The sequence below is a fragment of the Marmota flaviventris genome, chromosome 10, assembly GCF_047511675.1.
Source record: "Marmota flaviventris isolate mMarFla1 chromosome 10, mMarFla1.hap1, whole genome shotgun sequence".
Classification (NCBI taxonomy): Eukaryota; Metazoa; Chordata; class Mammalia; order Rodentia; family Sciuridae; genus Marmota; species Marmota flaviventris.
The window spans coordinates 40,702,948-40,726,196 of record NC_092507.1 but is presented as its reverse complement, the minus strand read 5'-3'; the positions used below and the strand labels follow the sequence as shown (position 1 = coordinate 40,726,196).

Genomic DNA, 23,249 nt, shown 5'->3' with positions numbered 1-23,249 from the left:
ATTCAGCAAGGTCCTCAGTAACTTAGCAAGACCATGTCTCAAAATAAAAATAAAAGCTGAATATGTAGGGATTAACTGAGTTGTACTGTAGGCAGATAGGGTGTGGCTAGAGGAGGTGAATAGTTAGGGGCATGTCTTTGAAGGGTACAAAAAAGGCCCCTGGGTTCAACCACAGTACTCCACCCTCCCCCCCAAAAAGGGAAAGAAATAGAGTATTTCTATCACTTTAAAACTTTCCTCATGACCTTCTGAAATCAATCCAGACAACCACTCTGCTTTCTACTTGTTATTTTTTTTAATTAATGCTTATGTTAAGTGTAATAAGTTAGTGAAGTGGGATCCTGTCTGATTTTGTTTCACACTATATCATAAGTATTTAATAAAATGCCTGGAAGATATCAACAATGAATTACCTATTTTTATTCTAAAAATAAACATATCCAATGATAAGCAGTGATAGAGGAAGAAATATATTCGTTTTGCCAGATGAACAAGGACAATGTCTATACTCTTTTAAATTTTCGTTTAATATCTGCCTTTCTAATATTTTATGTTGTACCTGGGTAGTCCAGGGACTTAATTCCACAATAGCTGATCCAACGGTTCTCTAGGCGGAATTTTTAAAAAAAGGAGGAGGAGGAGGAGAAGTCGTCTACATCTCTGATTCTGTCTATGTACTGTACTGCTTGACCCTGTAAGAAACATAATGCTTATTTATATAATTCTTGCTTACCAGTTATTTCATGTGCTTATGTCTTCCCAATTAGAAAGACCATGGAGTCACCAAGGACATTGTACTTAATAATGCCTAGCAAAGTGTTAAGATTTTTTTTAAAAAGTATCCTCCAAATCTCCAATTACCATCATTAGGGGTTAGTATCAAAATCTAAGACATTGTCACTTTTTAATAGTATAGTGTAAATATTTAAAGTTCTAGTAAAAATTTAATGGGGCCAATTAGCATTAGTTTTTCTTATTTATAGACAAATGTTAATGGCAATAGAGAATATGATCTATGACTGTCTCCCAACAATAATACTAAGTTTTTCTTAGTGTAAAAAACTGTTACAGTAAAATAGTTAAAGAGGTCCCAGCTCCAGTCCAAAATCCATGCTTGCACAGTTGAACACTATAGATGGGTTATTAGTTGCGGACATGTAATTCTCATTTTCCTAATCTTGGTGTAAAGTCAGTATGCATAAAAGATGGAGCTTGTAAAATGAAAACTAATTACAAAATAAAGCAATTTTTTTGTGTGCCAAGAAGCTATAACCAAATTTGGCAACTCAAATGTTTTTAAATAAATCTATAAGTTATTTCAAAAAAATGACTAAAACCAACTTATGGCAAGTAATTTCCAACCTATGAATCAGAAGTTAACACTTGCAGTTTAGATATAAGGTGTGTCCCAAAAGTTCATGTGTGAGACAATGCAAGAAAGTTTAGAAGTGAAATGATTGGGCTATGAAAGCCTTAACTTAATCAGTGCAGATCCACTGATAGGGATTAACTGAGTTGTACTGTAGGCAGGTAGGGTGTGGCTAGAGGAGGTGAATAGTTGGGGGCATGTCTTTGAAGGGTACATATTTTGTCCTTATTCCGCAGAGCTGTCTTTCTATGCTTCCTGGTATAATGTTTCCAGCTGCTTTCCATAATTCTGCCATGATGTCCTTCCTTACCTTGATCCCTGAGGACTAGCGTTGGCCATCTATGGAATGAAACCTCTGAAACAACCCCAAAATAAACTTTCCCTCCTCTATGTTGATTTTATCAGATCTTTTGGTCACAGCAGCAAAAAAGCTGACTAAAACAGCACTTATCTTTGAACTAATAGAACTATTTTTGTGGTTGTTTGGGATGGGGGAGAACAGAATATGATCATTAAGAAGTATAAAAATCAATATAGGAAAAAGTCAAAATTTTAAATATATTCTTTGAATTTTAAATTCATGTTACCTTAAAAAATATTACTTCTGCTAGAAAGCCCCAAAAATGTTTAACTAGAAATCATATTCTATTCTAATGTCATCTCAAACATAGATGACAAAATACTTTTAGTAGCAACAGAAGGAAAAAAGAGGCAAAAAATTTTAAAAAGTCAAATCAAGTGAAGCTTTGGGGTTTTCAGTCTGGTATGTATGGAAGAAGCCTGAATGTCCCAGTCTTCTGCCCTAACAAATAAAATGTTAAACAATCTGAAAATCAACAGTTCTTAGATCTATAAAAGAAGCACAGGCACCAAACTGCTGCCCTCCAAATTAGGAGACCAAGAAACACATATACAGAATCACAACTTACATGAGCAGAACACACAAGTCACAACTTCCATGGTAACCAGCATGGGCTATAGGGAAATCAGATCTCTAATTTACAAATGCTGGAAGTGTGGACAAATCTGAAAGATATAAACTCCTAGGAGATCAAGTATTGGGATGGGGGTGGTGCTTTTGTAAGTTTCACCTTCAGAGCTCTACACTGTCATCACAATTGATATTAATTAGAGTAAAATCTCCTCTTGCTTCTCTTCTAGGCTTCCATGTGGGAGAAGGTAAATACTCAACTCCGACCCTCTCTAGCCATCCTGTCCTACCTATGGGAGAGAAGAGCCGGGTTAAGGATTTAAGAAGCACATATGAAGTTCACAAAATTTACTAAAAGACATAAGACCCAATCACAAGACTACAACATACTTCACCACCCACACCTTACCACCACCTTACAATGTATTTGGCTATCAAGGAAAAATTATAAGAACCTTAAAAAGGAAAAAATAGCTTGAAGAGACAGTTACCAAAACTAGACTCAGACATGGCAGGGATATTGGAATATTACAATGAGAAGTTAAAAACAACTGATTAACATGATAAGTACTCTAATAGACAAAGTAGCATGCAAGAACAGATGGGCAATAAGGTATTTTTTAAAACTGCTTAAAAAAACAAAAGGACACAATAAAAATGAAAAATGCCTTTGATAGACTAATTAGTAGACTGGACACATCTAAGGAAATAATCTCTGAATTTGAGGATATTAGTAGATAACCTCAAAAACTTGGAAAGCCCAGAGGGGGAAAATAACAGAATCATGGAAAGACTACAGAAGTTATAACATACCTAATGGGAATACCAAAGAAGAAATGAAGAAAGAAACTTTTGAAACTAATGACTGAGAATTTCCACAAATAAATATGAGACACCAAGCCACAAATAAAAGCAGCCCACAAAACACCAAGCAGGATAACACCAAACTAGGCATATCATTTTCGAAAAACTAAATATCAAAGAAAAAAAACCTGAAAGAATTTGGAGGAGGGTAGCCTACCTGCAGAGGAGCAAAAATAAGAATTACATCAAGCTTCTCCACAGAAACAATAAAAGCGAGAAAAGACTGGAAAGAAATATTTAAAGTACTGAGGGATTTAAGAAAAAGGAAACTAGGGGCTGTGGTTATGGCTCAGTGGTAGGGCACTCATCTAGCACATGTGAGGTGCTGGGTTCGATCCTCAGCACTATATACAAATTAATAAAGGTATTGTGTCCAACTACAACTAAAAAAATTTTTTTTATTATTTTTTTTAATTTTTTTAAATAATTTTTTTAAAACCATAATTCTATACCCTGCAAAATTATCCTTCAAAAGTGAAGAATAAAGACTTACTCTGATCAAAACTTGAGGAAATTTGTTGTCAGTAGACTTGCCTTGAAATAAATATTAAAAGAATAGGAAAATTATTGAAAGCTCAAATCTACATAAAGAAAGAAAAGAGCATCAGAGAAGGAAATGAAAACTTTTATTTTTCCTAATTCATCTAATAAATAACAGTTTCAAAATAGTAATCATGTATTTGATGTGTATGTATGTGTATGTACGTTTAAGTACACTTATGCATAAGTGAAATGAAAGATGCATATGATATAAGGGATCAAAGGAAAGAATTAGGATTATTTTGTTATTCTAAAATACTCTACCTGTGAAATAGTATAGTATTATTTGAAAGCGAACTTGAATTAGTTGTACATATATATTGCAAACTCTAGGGCAACCAATGAAAAAATTTTTAAAAGAAATACAACTGATACTCTAGAAAAAGAGAGAAAATGAAATAATATAAAAACCTAATTAAAGCAACAAAATGCAGGGGGGGAAGTGGAAGACAGAAACAAAGAACAAGGACATTCGGTAGAAATAGAAAATAGTAGTAAATATAGTAGATGTTAATTCAACTGTCTCAGTAATCAATCTGATGGCAGTGATTTAAATGTACCAATTAAATTACAAAAATTATCAGAGTGGATCAAAACTATAAGCCTCAACTATATGCTATCTACAAGAAACTTACTTTAAATATAAAGACATGCCAAGTGTGGTGGCATATGCCATGAGTTCCAGCACTTGGAGGCTAAGACAGGATTCCAAGGATTGGAGACCAGAATGGGCAACATAGGGAGAGAGACTCAATCACAGGAGGGGGGAAAAAAAAGAAAGAAAGAAAAACACCGGCCTCTCTTGGGGGCTGGGCTAGGGATGTAGCTCAGGGGTAGAGAGTTTGCCTCATAGGCATGAAGCCCTAGGTTTGATTTCTAGCATCACTGCTCACCCACTATGGGAAGAAGGGGGGAAAAAAAGTGTGTGACATATATAGATTAAAAGTAAATGGATGGAGAAATATTCCAGGTTAATAGCAACCAAAGGAAAGTGGAAGTAGCTACATTAATTTCACATAAAGCCCACTTCCCAGAGAGGAAAGTTGTCAAGCATAAAAGAGGGCTATAACATGATGAAGGGAACAGTCTATCTAGAAGACATCACAATTCTTAATATGTGTATGCCTAACAATAGAGCATCAAAACACATGGGGCAAAAATTAATAGAATTACATGGAGAAACAAATGAATCTACTGTCTTAGTTGGGGACTTCAATATTGCTCTATCAGAAATGCACAGATCCCCAGGCAAAAAAACCAATAAGGACATAGATGAACTCAATACCACAATTGACTAGATATAGGACATGTATTAACTACTTCCCCCAACAGCAAAATACACATTCTCCTCAAACTCACAGGGACTATTCATCAAGATTCACTATATTCTGGGCCATCAAACACACAAACAAAATTGAAGAGAGAGAAATCAGATACTGTCTACTCTCAGACCATAACACAATTAAACTAAAATCAAGACAGCTGGAAAATCCCAAACATGAGATTAAACAACACCCTTCCAAATAATACCTGGGGCAAAGAAGAAATCCCAAGAGAAATTATTTTGAACTAAATGAAAATGAAAAACACAATTTATAATATTTGTATTATATGATGAAAGCAGTGCTCAAGAGGGAAATTTACAGCATTGAAAGGCATATATCAGAAAAGAAAAATGACCTAAAATCAATCATCTGAGATTCTACCTTATAAGATTAGAAAATAATGATTAAATGAAATCCAAAATAAGCGGAAGAAAATATAGTAAAAATGAAGGCAGAAATCAGTGAAATTGAAAACAGGAAACCAATACAGAAAACAACATAATCCAAAAACTGGTTTTTTAGAAATGAAATTTGTAAGTCTCTGAACAGAGTAAGGAAAAAAAAACAGAAAACAAATTACTAATTTCAGAAATGAAAGGGGACATCATAACAGATGTTACGGACATCAAAAAGATAATAAATGAATACTATGAACAATTCTGTATTCACAAGTTAATGGACCTAAATAAAATGGACTAATTCCTTGCAAGACAATGTGCCAAAACACATACAAGAATAAATAGAAAATCTGAACAGGTCTATACTGGGTCAAAGAAATTGATCTTCCAAAATAGAAAGCACCAGGCCCAGGTGGGTTCACTAGTGAATTCTACCAAATATTTAAGAAAGAATTACATTGATTCTCTATCATAACTTCAAGAAAACAGAAGCAAAAGAAATAATTCCTAACTCATGAGGCCAGCATAATCCTAATACTCAAACTAGGCAAAGAAAACTATAAACCAGTATCTGTCATGAATAGTGATCCTCAACAAAATATTACCAAATGGAATTCAACAATGTAAAAAAAAGAAACATTCACAACTAAATGGCATTTATCCCAGTTGTACAAGGCTGATACAATATTCAAAAATAAATAAATATGATCTGTCACATAAACAGGTGAAAGAAGAAAAATTAGATCATATCAGTAAATATAGAAAAACATTTGACAAAAATCCACCACCCATCCATGATAAAAACTCTCAGTAAATGAGGAAGAAAAGGGAACTTGCCAAAACATGAAAAATATCTACAAAAAGCCAATCAACTCCTGTAATCCCAGTGACTCCGGAGGCTGAGGCAGGAGGATCACACATTCAAGGCCAGCCACAGCAATTAATGGAGGCCCTAAGCAACTTAGTGAGACCCTGTCTCAAAATAAAAGATAAAAAGGGCTGGGGATGTGGCTCAGGGGTAAAGTGCCTCTGGGTCCAAGATTCAGCACCATGGGGAAAACCAACCAAGCAAACAAAACTAGAGCTAACATCAAACTTAATGGTGAGAAACCAAAAGTTTTCCCTCTAAGATTAGAACATACATGAATGTGGGAGACCAACCTTACATGTGACTGAGTCACACTCCCCAGCTGCATGCTGAGGCGCTCAGTCACAGAAATGTGGCAGAGTTTTCCCCACCCTTCTTGGGTTCGAGGGTCAGTGTCTCGTGCATGAGTGTGTCTTGTTACAGCCCCACAGGTGAAGCTATGCTCACCTGTTCCTTTGTAATATAATCCCCTGCCCTATTTAGGATAGAATCTTCCATGGTAGTGCCTTGTGTGTGTGTCCCCTTCTCTTACTGTGTCCTTGGGTGTGGCCTACCCAGGTGTCAGTCAACCTGCTGGCAGTGGACATCATGAAGATAGACTCAGCCCCCTGAAACCTGACCCCTTGCCTCATTTGAATAGCTTCTCCTCAATAAAAGGGGTCAGCGCCTGCTCTCGCTCTCTCTTTTTCTTCGGACCCTTAAGGGTCTCTCAATCATTGCTAGCAAGCTGTTACAGCGACCCCCAACAAAAAGATATTTGTATCTCTTGTGTGGTTATTTTGCGCAGCCCAGTTAGCCCAGTTCAACTGGAGTGACCCCTGAGCCTTTTAGTCTCAAGAATAGAAACCCGACACATGAAGAAAACTATAAAACTGATAAACAAAACCAGAGAACTATATAAATGGAGACATATTCCATGTTCATTGATAGGTAGACACTATGCCTTTAAGATCAGTTCTTCCCAACTTGATCTACAAACTAAATGCCATCCCAATCAAAATCCAAGAAGGTTATTTTATTGATATCAACAAACTGATTCTAAAGTTTATATGGACAGGCAAAGGATCCAGAATAGCCATCACAATATTAAAAGAGAACAGAACTTGAAAATTGACACTAATTGAGATAGTGTAGAATTGGCAAATATTAATAATAATAACAAATAGGTCAATGGAACAGAATAGACAGCCCAGAAACAGAACTACATGAATGTAGTCAACTATTCCTTGACAAAAAGGAAAAATGAATAGTATAGGGAAATATAGACTTTTCAACAAATGGAGCAGAAACAATTAGACATCCATAATAAGAAAGAAGAAGAAGAACCAGACCAAGACCTTATTTCACCCACAGAATTTTACTCAAAATGAGTCACAGATCTAAACGTAAAACACAAAATCATAAAACTCCTAGAAGATAATACTGAAGAAAATATAGATTATCTAGGGTTGGCAATCATTTTTCAGATACACTACCCCAGGCCTGAAAGAAAGAACTGATGAGAATAAAAAGAGAAGCCACATCCTGGGAGAAAATATTTACAAAAGATGTATCTGATGAATAACTACTAATCAAAATATATTAGAGAACTCTTAATAAGCATATGAAAAGATGTGCCACATCATATGTCATCAGGAAAATAAAAATTAAAATAAAAATAAAAACTACTATATACCATACAGAATGGCCAAAATCTGGGAAATTGACCACACCAAATCCTGACCAGGATGTGGAACAAAAAGGAACTCTCAATCATTGCTGGCAAGAATATAAAATGATATAGTCACTTTGGAAGACAGGTGTTTTCTTACAAAATTAAACATACTCATATCACATAACACTGAAAAGCCATTCCTTGGTATTTACCCAATGGAGTTGAAAACACGCCTACATAAAAACCTGCACATAGTAATTATAACAACTTCATTCATAATTGCCAAAACTTGAAAGCAACCAAGATGTTCTTCAGTAGGTGAATGAATGGATCAAGACATGCTGGTACATCCTGAAGTCAAATAAAGTCAGTTACTAGGTTTCCAAGTAGAAACTTTTACCACATGGAATAAATATACCACTTGGCATATAGGAGAAGTCCTTATACCTTATGATCAAGGCCACCATATTCCAAAACTTGGTAAATTGTATGCAATTCTTAATATATCAAACAGAAATATTTAGTTCAAGATTAGAATGAATATTTAGCAGTAAAATGAGGTATTCAAGACATAAAAAGACAAGGAGGAAACTTGGATCTATTTTTCTAAGGGAAAGAAATCCATCAGAAATGGACATTCAGGGAAAGGAAAAACTATGGAGACAGTAAAATGTTCAGTGGTTGTCAAGAAGTAAGGGAAGGGAGGGATACATAAGTGTAGTACAGAGAATTTTTAGTAATGATAAATAGATGTTTTTAGAAATTTATGAAAACTCACAAACACAACCAAGAATGAAACCAAGCATATACTATGTACTTTGAGTGATAATGATGTGTTAGGGTAGGTCAATTGTAATGAATGTACCACTGTGGTTGAAAATCTTGGTCATCAAGGAAGACATGCATGTTTGGAGGTAGGGGATACACAGGAAAACTCTGTACCTTTTGATCAATTTTACCATGAACCTAAAACTACTCTTAAATAAATACATAAATAAATAAATATTTTTAAAGTCAAATCATGTTTTCCCTGGGCATTCGTTCACCAATACAAGCCACTTTTCTGAAGCAGATTAACATTAAAAGACAATTCTCAGAAGCAGGATATATAGCTTCAATATTTTGCATGTCTGATTCCCAGAAATCTCAAAACTGAAATCAGCTAATAGGTTTCCAAGTAGAAACTTTAGCCAGGTGGAATAAATATACCACTTGGCATATATAGTAAAAGTCCTTGCACCTCATGATTAAGGCCACTATATTCCAAAACTTGGTAAACTGCATGCAAATCTTAATGGATTATCAAACAAAGAAATATTTAGTTCAAGATTAGAGTGAACACATTCTACACAAACTCAAGATGCCCGTGACAGTGCAATGCCTTGCTCACCAATGTATCCTCAGCATTTCGTAACACAGGGATTGCCATGTTTTAGGAGCTTAAAATGTCTATTGAAAAATTAAATGCTAGCTATCATGCTACTAATGTAGCACAATACACTAGGAAAAAAATTGGCTAGGCTGAGGAGCAGAACAGAGAAAACTGAGCGACAGGAAGTAATGGTTTTGTATATGGGCCTTCAGTACCCTTTAATTTTTAAAGTTACATTTTATGAGTAATAGGGCCTGAATGATTTTTAGTTACAGATGGACACAATGACTTTATTTATTTATTGTTATGTGGTGCTGAGGATTGAACCCAGTGCCTCACACATGCTAGGCAAACACCCTACCACAGAGCCACAACCCCAGCCCTAGTGCCTGAATTTATTTTAATATTTATTTTTTTAGGTGTAGTTGGACACAACACAATGCCTTTATTTTTATGTGGTGCTGAGGATCGAACCTGGGTCCTGCTCATGCTAGGCCACAATACCAGCCCCAAGTGCCTGAATATTTACAGGTAACACTCTGCACTGGTCACTTACCTTTCTGAAACAACTTTCCAATTTCATTAAAAACACTTGAGTTGCGGGACTGGGGTTGTCACTCAGTGGTTGAGTGCTTGCCTCACATGCGCGAGGCACTGGGTCTGATCCTTAGCACCACATTAAAAAAAACAAAAATAAATAAAACAAAGATATTGTGTCCATCTACAACTAAAAAAAAAAACAAAACAACAAAACAAAAAAACACTTGAGTTGCCAAATTTAATACCAAATAGCCAATTCCTTGCCACAAGATGACTAAAATTGCTTTGTGTTGTCTAGTTATTCTTTGTCTTAAATGTTTCTTCATTTATGTACTATAACTTTACATCAGGGTTAGGAAGTTAATAAATGAAAAACATATTTATCTCCAGAGGAAAAACTTGGGAAAAGCTATTACTTATATATATTTTTTTAATTTATTTTTTAGGTGTAGATGGAAACAACACAATGCCTTTATTTTTATGTGGTGCTGAGGATCGAACCCAGATCCTGCCTGTGCTAGGCGAGTGCTCTACCGCTGAGCCACAATCCCAGCCCTATTACTTATATTTTATATACTTCTAATAGATTAAAATTTTGTAGAAGCATGTCTTACCTACATGTTTGCTTTATTAGATTTTTAAAGTTTGATTGTCATTATGGCTTCTTCTTTATACTAGACTGAGTTCCATAAAGGCATGGACCATGGTACATGGAATACAGTAAATGCTTGATAATATTTACTGAATAAATAAAGTTTCTATGTTCTCCATACATTCTGGATTAAACATATATTACTTCAAAGCTTTTTCTTTTCTACAATGAAAAGGCAGAAAAAATATGTAAGATTTCCATAAAAACACACAGTTAAAATAAATTTCTGGCAGTTAAAGGAAAAACCTCTAGTTATCTATAAAACTGGACCATCTGTTCTTAGTTCCTTCCTAAGAGTTCAAGATAGAAAAGCTATTACTAATACAACAGAATTTATTTTAAAATTGAATTCTAAAAAATCTTAAGCACCAATTTAGAAGTCAGAAATTCATCTGCCTCCAGTAATAGCAACAACCCTCAGAGGCATCTTCTTCTGACATAGGAAACTCAAGTAACTGACTACTTCTCCACACCATTTTACCTGGAAAGAAGGAATATATCTATATTGCAATCATTTCCTTTGGGAAACAAAGGGCTTCAAGAGAGAAAACAAACACCTACTTTTCTATATCACATGAAAATAAAATCTAATGAGTCCAAGGGAAATAATACAGTTGTGGTAACAGATCTTTACATAATGAGATAACTGAAATGTATGTCTGAAAAAGTTAATATTCGGTGAAACAGGTTAACACTCAAGAAAAAAGGCTCCAAAAATTCCTATTAATCTCAGTTATTGGGGTAAACACTATTCAGTGCCTTGAAATGCTTATTGTTCCAAGCAGTGAGATAAAAAAGTCTAAGGAATGTGATGAGAGAAACAGAAACTAACCATTTCCCTTATCTCCTCCAGTCTTTAGGTGGGGATCAAAGCAGAGCAAACTTGGTTGTAAAATAGAAGAATATACTCACAAAACATATAAAGAAACCCATTTCCATACCACACGTGCAACCTATCCTATATACTTCTCCTGCTTGTAGGTGTGATGTAGCCCTCCACAGTAGTAAAATGTCCAAACCCTTTCCATTGAGTCCACCAAGTTCTTTGGGATTAATAAACAGTATGCTGGGGTTTTGCAATCCTGGGGTTGAACACCCAGTTAGACACATGAATCAAGGTATCTCAATACTATTAAAAGATTGGTTTTTCAGCTACTATTATAAATGTACCTTAAATACTAAATTCATGTTCTTCTAGAACAGATTTGGCATACATGTAATTATCATACCTGAAGACTGTCCTTTGAATAAAGCCTCTGCATTGCTTCTATTATTTTCCAAGCCTTATAATAACTGCTATCTTTTTTTTTTTTTGTACCAGGAATTGAACCCAGGGGCACTTAACCTCTGAGCCAAATCCCCAACCCTGTTTATATTTTGTTTTGAGACAGGGTCTTGCTAAATTGCTTAGGGCCTCCCTAAGTTGCTGAAGCTGGCTTTGAACTCATGATCCTTCTGCCTCAGCCTTCCAAGCCACTGGGATTACAGGCTAATGACTGCAATTCTACCACATCTCCTTTTTGCATAATGATGCTTCACCCACAGATTTAATGGTATTTCTGGTGAACTACCAGTCCCTTTGGTCATATTCTCAAAGTATTCAATAACAGCATGGAAAAGCAATCTATCTGTTTCTTCATTAATTCCTTCAATTATTTCTTCATTTAACTAACATTTACTGAGCACTAGTAGAATACCAGGCACTGGCAGAGGAAATGGCAGTAGCTGTTTTATTAGTAATGGCAACTAACAGTTATCAAGTTCTTACTATAGCTAGGCATTATTTCATCCAATTTACATTTAATTTCATTTAACCGTCACAACAACTCATATTAAGTGGTTATTTCTTGTCCTTCTAAAGATAAGGACATTGGAACTCAGAAACAGTAAGTTAAGTGTTAATGGTTAAATGTAAGTTATGACACTGGGATACAAACCAGACATTCTGGCTCCAGAGCAAACGTCTTTACCACACTTGCCTTCCTCTGGGAAGAGACTCTTTGGTCACTTAAATGAACATTTAATTCCATATTTCTAAATGTCTTATCCTCTCTGTACATTAAATTTGGAAAAGATACATAAATGCTCTTCTTATCAAAATCTTATCAAAGTCAGTATCTGACCTTAAGGAGTCTGTATGCTAACTAGAAAGGTGTGAATTCTACATACTTTAAAAGGTAAACAAGAAGAATATGGTAAGGACTCCGTGAATTGTGCAATGATTATGACATTCAAAGGAAAGAGATCACTTTGAACTTGGATGCCAAGGGAGGAGGACCAATCAGTGGAGTTTCCACAGAAGAGGTCAGTTTTGAACTAGACCTTGAAGAAAAGGGCAAAAGACATTCAAAGATTAAGAACATCATACAGATGTAGAGGCCAGAAATTTTAAAACTATTTGGAAGAACATAAGTAAGCAACAGCATTTGTGTAGGTTTAAAGAGAGATACAGTGGCAGAAATATTGGTACTGGTAGCCTGAAAACAGATCATTGACAGAATTATATGTCAGTCTAAACCAAATGTGGGGGAAATCTCATCTGCCACATTCAGTCTAATATTACTATTAAACACTTATCAACTTGCTGAATCACAAATTTATTGAAATGATGCTGTATTTTTAAAAAACTCCCTAAATTAAAGGGGTAAAAAAAAACCATGGAGACCACGAAACTGCTTTAAAAAACATAACTCATAGAGTAACTACTTCAACTCCATAGTAATGTCTTATTGTCCCTGAATAACCACATACTCAAAAAATGTTTTTAAGCTTCTACTTGAATACTTTCAAGTGATGGGGACCTCACAACTTGTACAACATGAAGTTCCTTATACATCTTATCTAATGAAGCTAATTCCGGGTGTAGGACAAAAGTTAAGTAGAGAGAAAAATTTATAAAGCAGTTTTCTACAATTCAATCCTCTAAATCAAAATAAAATGAAATCCTTTATATGCCATAAAAATAAGCTCTTTTGTTGGAGAATAAACATAGATGAGTATTTTCTATATTGTAGAAGAGAGATTTGTTGTTTTTTCCCTTATTTTTACTCTCTGGGATGGGGTAAGGTGGACACATCTTCTACCCTACTATCAATTGTTTCTGATGAAGCCCATAACATCCTAGCTCCAAGGTAGAACATATGATTGTGAAATTGTGATTAATTTGGATCAGACAAACGACTGAAGCTAAGGTGATCAGCACTGCACCTGTTGATCTTATTGAGCTCCAGAAAGAACAAGAGCCCCCAATGGACTCAGAGTTCCTATGATGTGCGACTAAATTGCTACAACCATCTTAACAACACAAAGGGAAAACCTATCTGAAAGTGAAGCCCCAAAACAGAAGAAATGGAATCTAGAAACAGAGATGGGGAATCTGAGTCCTCACAACGTTGTTTAAGGAACTATTTCAAATTAAACCTCAACTAAATCGGCTTCTCTTTTTTTTTCCTCGATCCATTTTTGGTTGAGTTTTCTTTCACTTTTATCCCAGTTAGTATTGCCATACTAATCAATGCATGTGGTAATAGCCAAATCCTATTAATGAGAAAATGAGATCAACTTCTCAGCACTTACCTATTATCATGCATGATTCTATAATTTGATTATATCAATAACAACTATTGATATTAAGTAAAAAATTAATCTGACAAATTATATTGTTACATTACGTGCATGTACAACATGTAACAACAAATTCCATTATTATATACAACTGTAATGAACCAATAAAAATGTGGAAAGAAACAAAGACAATTAAAATATAGTAAATGAAAAAAACAATTACTGTGGCAAATTAACACAGCACTTCATTTTTAACATTGCATTATATTATCTTCTTTCTAAACAAAAATCAATACTCTGTCCTACAGAAAACAGAAGAAAATAAAGGACTATAACTTTACAATGTATGATAATACCATAAAAGCAAGAATAAGCAACTTATTATTATATCATATCAGTTATTTAAAAAAAAAAAAAAAAAACAGAAAACACACACACACACACACACACCTAACAAACTATCCAGAAGTCATGTAAAGACTCTTACTTGAAGCTGAAGAGTATGTCGAAGAATTGTTTCTTCTAAAGCATGGATCCACTTCTCTCGCTCATCAGCATCACGAGCTAGAATAAGAGATAATAAAAAATTAAAACTTTTGGGGCTGGGGTTGTAGCTCAGCAGTAGAGAGCTTTCTAGCACATGTGAGACCCTGGATTTGATCCTCAGCACCACATAAAAAAATAAAATAAAAATTAAAACTATAATTTCTACACTGTATCTCCATATTTGAAAGCAAACTTTTAAGACCATAATGCTAATAGAGGTGTTTAATTGTGCTACTCCCCTAACAGTGTTACCTTGATCTGTCTTATCTGAGTTTATAATATCTAATAGATCTAATATTTAAGCAGAAATGCAGTCTACTTGCAAAAAATATAACAAAGAGAAAACTGTGTTTAATAGATAGGTTACATAGATCAGACCAACCTTCCCACTGAGAACAACTAGAAAAACTATACTGACAATACTTAAAAAAAAAAAAAAAAAACTGATTCCCACAAACAGATGAATGGATTTTTAAAATGTGGTCCATATGCACAATGGAATACTACTCAGTCATTAAAAAGACAATGAAATCCTATCATTTGCAACAATACAGATGGAACTGGAGATCATTATGTTAAGTAAGTCAGGCACAGAAAGACAAGTACCACATGATCTCACTCACGTATGAAATCTGAAAAAGATAATCTCATACAAGTTGAAAGTATAATAGGGTTACCTGTGGCTGGGAAAAATAAGGGGTGAAAGGGTTGGGAGAAAGTTAATCAATGGATACTAAGTTTTACTAAGATAGGAGCAAGAATTTCTGGTATGTTATTGTACAGCAGGGTGACTCTAGATAACAATAATATACATTTCAAAAAGGTAGAGAAAAGAATTCTAAAAGTGTTAGAAATGATAAATGCTTGAGAAGATATGCTTAACCTGTTTTAATGGTTATACAATGTAAACACATATCAAAACATTTCTTTAGTTCACTAATATGCACAATTTTTGTTTTTATGTGTCACTCAAAAAATAAATTGGATTTGGGGCTGGGGATGTGGCTCAAGCGGTAGCGCGCCCGTCTGGCATGCGTGCGGCCCGGGTTCAATCCTCAGCACCACATACAAACAAAGATGTTGTGTCTGCCGAAAACTAAGAAATAAAATATTAAAATAAAAATAAATAAATAAATTGGATTTAAATGAAAAGGCAAAAAAATCTGGTCAAAGGCATCAGACACCAACAAGAATTATCAGGCTAAGATATGGGAAAGGACAGACATCTAGAAGATAAGCCTGGTACTTAGGGCCACTTTTTGCCTGGTGATATGAGAAATTTGAAGAAAAGAATCATTAGACTGGACAATGCACTTACAAGGCTCATTGTGTGTGGGCAGGAAATATGTGAGAACAGTACTTTCAGCTCAATCTGAAACTGTCCCAAAATAGTCTATTTTTAAAAAGAAGTCTTTTCAAACTGAAAGTTAGAGGCCAGGGCCCATCTACAGCAGGAATTCTGGTAAATGGCCAATGTTTTGATTGGGATCCTCAATGGCTGTGCCTTGAAATTAAGGGTAAAGCAAAACAACTGCTTGGTCATCAGGAGGGACTAGAAAAATCTTGTTGCCTGAATAGACTAAAATGACTCCCAGATTGTTAGTGACTCCAGGCACCTATTTAGTTAGCAAAAGCAAATTAAAATATTTTCTGTAAGAGATCAGATGAATTATATTTCTATAGATAATTTTTCAAATAAAATATCTACCACAGGGTCTGGAATTGTGGCTCAGTGGTATAGCACTCGCCTCGCATGTGCAAGGCCCTGTGTTCGATCCTCAGCACTACATAAAAATAAATGAATAAAATAAATGTATTGTGTCCAACTACAACTAAAAAATAAATATTTAAAAAAAACATACCAAAAACATCAACAGAAGCTCCAGGTTATTTTATAAATGACAAAAATGGGCTAGGGTTGTAGCTCAGTAGTAGAGCGCTTGCTGCATGTGTGAAGAAGCCCTGGGTTCAATCCTCAGCACCGGATAAAAATGATAAATAAAATACTGGTATTGTGTCCATCTACAACTAATAATACATAAAAAATAAGTAAATGACAAAAATGTTTTGTTTCTCATTTAGATCTTTAAAATAACCAATTATAAATTCTAAATTAAAAATACAATAATCATGGGCGGTGGCTGTAGCTCAATGGCAGAGTGCATGCCTAGCATGTGTGAGACACTGGGTTCGATCCTCAGCACTGCATACCAATAAAATTAATGCATGCTGTCCATACACAACTACAAAAAAAAATACAATAATCAAAATTAAGAACTCAATGGATTATTTTAACATCAAATACAATTCAAGAGATAGAGAACCAGAAGAGAGACTACAAGAAACTTATTGAAACAATAGACAGTGAATCAAAGGGATAGAAAACACAGAAGAAAGGGTAAAAGCAACACAGAGGGTAAGATACTATAACATGCATGTGACTGAAATACCAGAAGCAGACAAAAGAGAGGAGAGAACAGAAGTACCATTTGGCTGAGAATTTTCCAAAATTTATGAAAAACATTAAGCCACAGATTTCAGAAGTCCTAGAAACCCCAGATAGGTTATTCAATGTCACACTTTTTGTAATTACAAAATACTGAAAAATACTCTAAATACCCACACAGAGTATGCATTTAATAAACTTTGGAGTATTATGCAGGTTAAAAAAAAAGAATAGGGAAGATTCCATTAGAATAATTTGGAGTGATTTCCAGATACAATACTAAATGAAAAAAATCAAAGTGTGCAGCTTTAGTGTAAAAAATAAGGATACCAAAGAAAATACACATGTGTCTGCTTGTTCCTATAAAAGAAATACAAGAGTAAACAAGAAATTAGGCTGGATGTGGTAGTGCATGCCTGTAATCCCAGCAATTTGGGATTACAAATTCCAAAGACAGAAGGATTCTGAGACAGAAGGATTCTGAGAACGAACCAAGTTCAAGGCCAGCCTCAACAATTTAGTGAGGTCATAAGCGATTTGGTAAGGCCCTGGGGTAAAGCTCCTGGGTTCAATCCCCACTGTGTATGGGTGTGGGGGGGGAAGAGAAAAGAAATTGATTACATACAAGTCATTAGCAAGAAAGGATAGAAAACCAGAGATAATAGGAACAGGAGAGCAGGGTTAAGGAAGTAGAAACACTTTTCTGAATATATCTTTTGGTATATGTTCAAAATCTTAGAATCAGTAAGGTTTCACATACCCTCCCACAAATTAACTGATGAAAGCCAACCAGGAAGGTAAGAAGAGATGAAGAATAGAATGCAAAAACTAAAAAATTTACCTAAAAAATTAACCTAAAAATACAAATGAGTAAGACAACCACTCTGAAAGATGTGAAGAAGAAAATATTATGAACTAAATATCTAATAACAGCCTAACCCTAATTGGATGGTATTAGGAGATGGGGACTTTGGGAGGTATTTAGGTTATGAGGGTAGCACTCTCTTGAATGGTATTAGGGACCCCAGAAAGCTCTCACTCTTTCCACAATATGCACACAAGGGGAAATTGATTATCTGCAACTTGGAAGAGAGCCTTCACCAAAACCTAGCACACTGGCACCCCTATCTCAAACTTCCCAGCCTCCAGACTGAAAGAAATAAATATCTGCTATTTTAAGCTATGCAACCTATGATAATTTGTTATGTAGCAGCTAATGATAACTAAGACATGAAGCAGTTCTGAAAAACAGTATCTTGACTAGATATTGGAAGACTAAGGAATTGGAGCAAGGCTAGATGTGGTGGTGCACACCTGTAATTCCAATGATGTGGGAAGGTTAATCAGGAGGATCACCAAGTTTAGAGCCAGCCTCAACAACTTAGTGAGACCCTATCTCAAAATAAAAAATAAAAAGGACTCAGACTGAAACTCAGTTGTAAAGTGACTCTAGGTTCAATTCATAGTGCCAAAAAAAATTTTTTTTGAGTAAGAAAACAAAACAAAAAACAAATCCAGATAGCACTGAACTATAACCCATAGAATATAGCAAATATACATGAGACCAATACTCATATAAAAAAACTGAATATAGAAATGGGGAGAAGGGATATCTTTTCTTTCAAAGGAATTACAATTAATAAGGGAGAAAGAATGAGAGAAATTAAAAAATCACCACTAGACCAACATCACTGTAATAATTACTGCAGGCTGCTGCAGTCTGGCTGGGCACAATCAGGAGCCACTTGTCAAAAGAAACTAACTTTATTTTTAGAACCACACACGCCAAACAAAACAGCCTCTCAGGAAAAACCCTCAGAGCCTCAACTGCCACCACCGGCTTTCCACAAGCCTCTCTCTCCCACACAAGCTTCTCTCTACCTCCCACAATCCTCCTGCTCTTGAGGCCGATTGGCTGGGTCACGTGGGCGGAGCCAAAAAAGTCCCCCAATGAGCAGTTCCGTGGTCTGAAAGGGCAGGGAAACAGCCCAATGAGCATCACCGCAGAGGAGCCAATCAGCTAGATGTTGCTGGGGCCGCTGTGAGCCAATCATCAGCCGGCAGCTGGTTGCTGGCAGCTGGAAGTTTGGCACTTCCTGTGGAGGCCGCAGCCAGCAGAGCGAGCGCCGAGCAGCAGCCAGCCGAGCCTGCCACCGCCATGGGCCAGAACGACCTGATGGGCACAGCCCAGGACTTCGCCGACCAGCTGGCTGTGTCTTGGTGTTGAGCAGGAACTTCGTGCAGTAGCCTGCTTTGGGCTCTTCGGAATCATAGCACTGCAGACGATCGCCTACAGCATTCTGTGGGACTTGAAGTTTTTGATGAGGAACCTGGCCCTGGGAGGAGGTTTGTTGCTGCTCTTAGCAGAGTCCCGTTCGGAAGGGAAGAGCATGTTTGCAGGTGTCCCCACCATGCGTGAGAGCTCTCCCAAGCAGTACATGCAGCTCGGAGGCAGGGTCTTGCTGGTCCTGATGTTCATGACCCTCCTTCACTTTGATGCCAGCTTCTTTTCTATCATCCAGAACATCGTGGGCACAGCTCTGATGATCTTGGTGGCTGTTGGCTTTAAAACCAAGCTGGCGGCTTTGACTCTTGTTGTTTGGCTGTTTGCTATCAATGTGTATTTCAACGCCTTCTGGACCATTCCAGTCTATAAGCCCATGCATGACTTCCTGAAGTACGACTTCTTCCAGACCATGTCGGTGATTGGAGACTTGCTCCTGGTGGTGGCTCTGGGCCCTGGGGGTGTTTCCATGGATGAAAAGAAGAAAGAGTGGTAACAGGCAGATCCCTACCCTACCTGGCCAAGACCTGTGCCCTTGTGGACTGGTTCAGGGTGGAGTCAACAAACTGCCAGCAGTTCCATGTCCTCTTCCCTCCTCCCCCCCTTGGTAAAGGCACCGATGTTTGAGAACTTTACTTGCAGACACCTGAAAATTGGGGGCAAAATCTGCTCTGGAACCACAAGCTGGTATCTGACCGCTGAGTGCTGCCCAGCTGCATGGCCAGTCACCTGGCCAGCCCCTGACATGAGCAGCTCAGTGGGTTGTGGCCTCAATCCTGTTTTCGAGTCTTTTTTGGGGTGAGGGACTTCAAGCTGTACTGTGAGCAGACATCTGTATCATTCAGAGCAGCCTCCCTCTTGTTTTTTAAGTTTACATTCTTAGCTCAAACTACTAAATGGTTTTGGATGCTGCAGCCAGACTTCACACCCCGAAGCTCCCTGGTTGAAACGCGAATCAGTGGCTTCAACATTGTTTCTGCCCCTGCATTGTAATACCTTATAATCAGTGAGGCTATTCAGAAGAGCCCCTCCGCAAGTGCTTAAAGGATGAAGACCCCTATGTTCGGAAAACAGCAGCAGTCTGTGTGGCAAAACACCATGATATCAATGCCCAGATGGTGGAAGATCAGGGATTTCTGGATTCTCTACGGGATCTCATAGCAGATTCAAATCCTATGCTCTCTCTTTCCAGATGTAGTGAACTGTATGCAGACTGATAACCTGGAACTGAAGAAACTTGTGTATCTCTACTTGATGAATTATGCCAAGAGTCAGCCAGACATGGCCATCATGGCTGTCAACAGCTTTGTGAAGGACTGTGAAGATCCCAATCCTTTGATTCAGGCCTTGGCAGTTAGGACCATGGGTTGCATCCGGGTGGACAAGATTACAGAATATCTCTGTGAGCCAATCATCAGCCGGCAGCTGGTTGCTGGCAGCTGGAAGTTTGCTGGGGCCCCTTCGGCTGTGGCTCTCAACATCAGGCAAGACCTACTAATGGCTAAAAGCAGTGGGAAAAGTTGGAGGTGGAAAGTTTGATGAAATTAGCATAGTTTTCAAGTATTTCTTTCAGGTATTACCAAATACAAAGGAAAAAGTAGTAATTTTACAATGGAGAAATCTGACAGACATCACTTTAATTGAATCATCAAAGTTAACATCACCAGAGCTGAGGGTATAGCTCAGTGGTACAGCACTTAACTAGCATGCATAAGGCCCAGGTTTCAATCCCCAGTACCACAAAAAAAAAAGAAAAAGAAACTATTACCCCCCAAACACAAAGTTAACATTACCAGTGATAAGACTGGTTAACATCACATACCCCTCTCCCAATCTCAGAAGAAAATATTATTTCTATTGTATTCTTGCAAAAATACATCATCTCAATCTCATCATGAGAAAATATCTGGTAAACCAAAAATGAAAAACATTCTACAAAATAGTTGACCAATATTCATCTAACATGACAAGGTCATAAAAGATAAGAAAAAACTAAGGAACTGTCACAACTAAATGATTCTGTGGAACAGTAAGTCAAATCTTAAAACAGAAAGGGGACATTAGAAAATCTATATAATTTAGTTAAAAGCATTATATCAAATGGATCAATGGTCTAGTTCAGGATGTCAGAGTCTGAGCAGGATGAAGACAAAGCATATCTCAACAAGCAAAGGGAAGATCAAGCATGGAACATCAGAGCCCAAAGCAAAATGAAGACGGGCTCTACACGATGGCTAAGTCCAACATGGGAAGTCGAGCCCAAGAAAAGTGAAGGCGGTATGCACATTGTGGGGAACAAGGTCAGCCAGACACAGGTTGCCAAGGCCAAATAGAGTAAGGGTGGCATTCCAAAGAGAAGCAGATGATTAAAAAAAATGACATACTGAAGGACTGATCAAATAAATATAAATAACAAGGAAAAAGCATTTCTCATTTTGAAAAATGGAGTTACAAATATGGTAAGGAGGAAAAATCAGAACAACTTCCATGGTGTTAGACTAGAACTGTTAGTATCAGTATAACTTCATTGTTTTCAATATGGGTGTGGAGGTACATTACCATACTCAAACGTATGGAAGTAACATTCATATTTCTTAGCTCCCAAAGAAAGGGCTGGGAGCTGTGACACCTAGCAACAGGTTTTCATTTCTAAATTTCTCTACTAAAAGGAATTAGTGTGCTTTTTAGAAAAGTGGTTTGATTCCAAAATTAGAATAGGGATGGTACAAAGCCTGAAATATCTTTTGGTGCCAGAAAGTATGGATATATTTAGAGATTTATGTTAAGAACATGTCAAAAGGATAGAGATATCAGCTTACATGGGATACTACTGGTCAAACTGAGAACTGAGCACCAAAATAAATAATAATGTTAGCAAGTTATAATCCACTGAGAAAAAAAAAAACAGGAGTTACTATCAAATACACAAATTGGAAGTTTGATAAGAAATGGTAACTTTAAAATATTTCCCCACAGGGGCTGGGATTGTGGCTAAGCAGTGGAACCGCATAAAAATAAAGGCATTGTGTTGTGTCCATCTACACCTAAAAATAAATATTTTTTAAAAATTTCCCCACAAAATATTAATAAAGCATGGAAAAATATAAAACTTTCTAAGACAAGTCTGGCAGATATCACCTTAATCAAATGATCAGAACATCATTATAAATCACCAACTGAACAAACTCAAATCCTATGATAAGAATACACTAACATTTTTACGATTCTTACAAAGATGTGTGATCTGAATATAATTGTGAAGAAGCATCAGGGGGAAAAAAACAATAATTGGGAACAAAATAACTGGCCTATAATCTTTAAAAGTGTCAAGTTTTTGCCAGGCATGATGGCACACACCTGTAATTCCAGCTATTCAGGAGGCTGAAGCAGGAGGATCACAAGTTCAAGGCCTGCTGGGGCAATTGAGACCCTTCCTGTCTCAAAATAAAAAGAGGGGCGCGGGTTGCAGCTCAGTGGTAGAGTGTTGCCTAGCACATATGAGGTACTGGGTTCGATCTTCAGCACCACATAAAAATAAATAAATACAAGTATTTACATTTACAATTAAAAATATTTTAAAAAAGTAACAAAAAATTTAAAAGGGCTGGAGATGTAGCTCAGAGGTAAAAGGCTCCTTGGGTTCCATCTCTAATATCACCTCCCCCCCCCCACACACACACACACAAAGAAAGGAAAAGGAAAAAAAGTGTGAAGGCTTACATAAAATTCAAGGACAGACTGAGGAACTGCTCCAAGCTGAAAGTAACTGAGACAAAACAACTAAATGTAACATGTGATTCTAAATTAGATTCTTTTGCTTATAAAGGACATTATTAGAACAACTGGTGAAACTTGAATGGAGTCTAAGGATTAGGTGGTATTAATGCATCAGTGTT

At 36.5% G+C, this 23,249-nt stretch overlaps 1 protein-coding gene and 1 pseudogene across 5 annotated transcripts in view; one reads left to right on the top strand and one right to left on the bottom strand.

The window, feature by feature from the left end:
- Positions 1-23,249, bottom strand: part of Osbpl9 (oxysterol binding protein like 9) — a 138,255-nt gene that overhangs the window by 58,210 nt on the left and 56,796 nt on the right. For all 5 annotated transcript variants that reach the window (XM_027944920.3, XM_027944917.2, XM_027944918.3 and 2 more), the window contains exon 4: positions 14,565-14,641. In XM_027944920.3, the coding sequence (XP_027800721.2) occupies positions 14,565-14,641 (77 nt within the window). The remainder of the gene's footprint in view (positions 1-14,564; positions 14,642-23,249) is intronic.
- On the top strand, positions 19,256-19,950 carry LOC114100272 (surfeit locus protein 4 pseudogene; annotated as a pseudogene).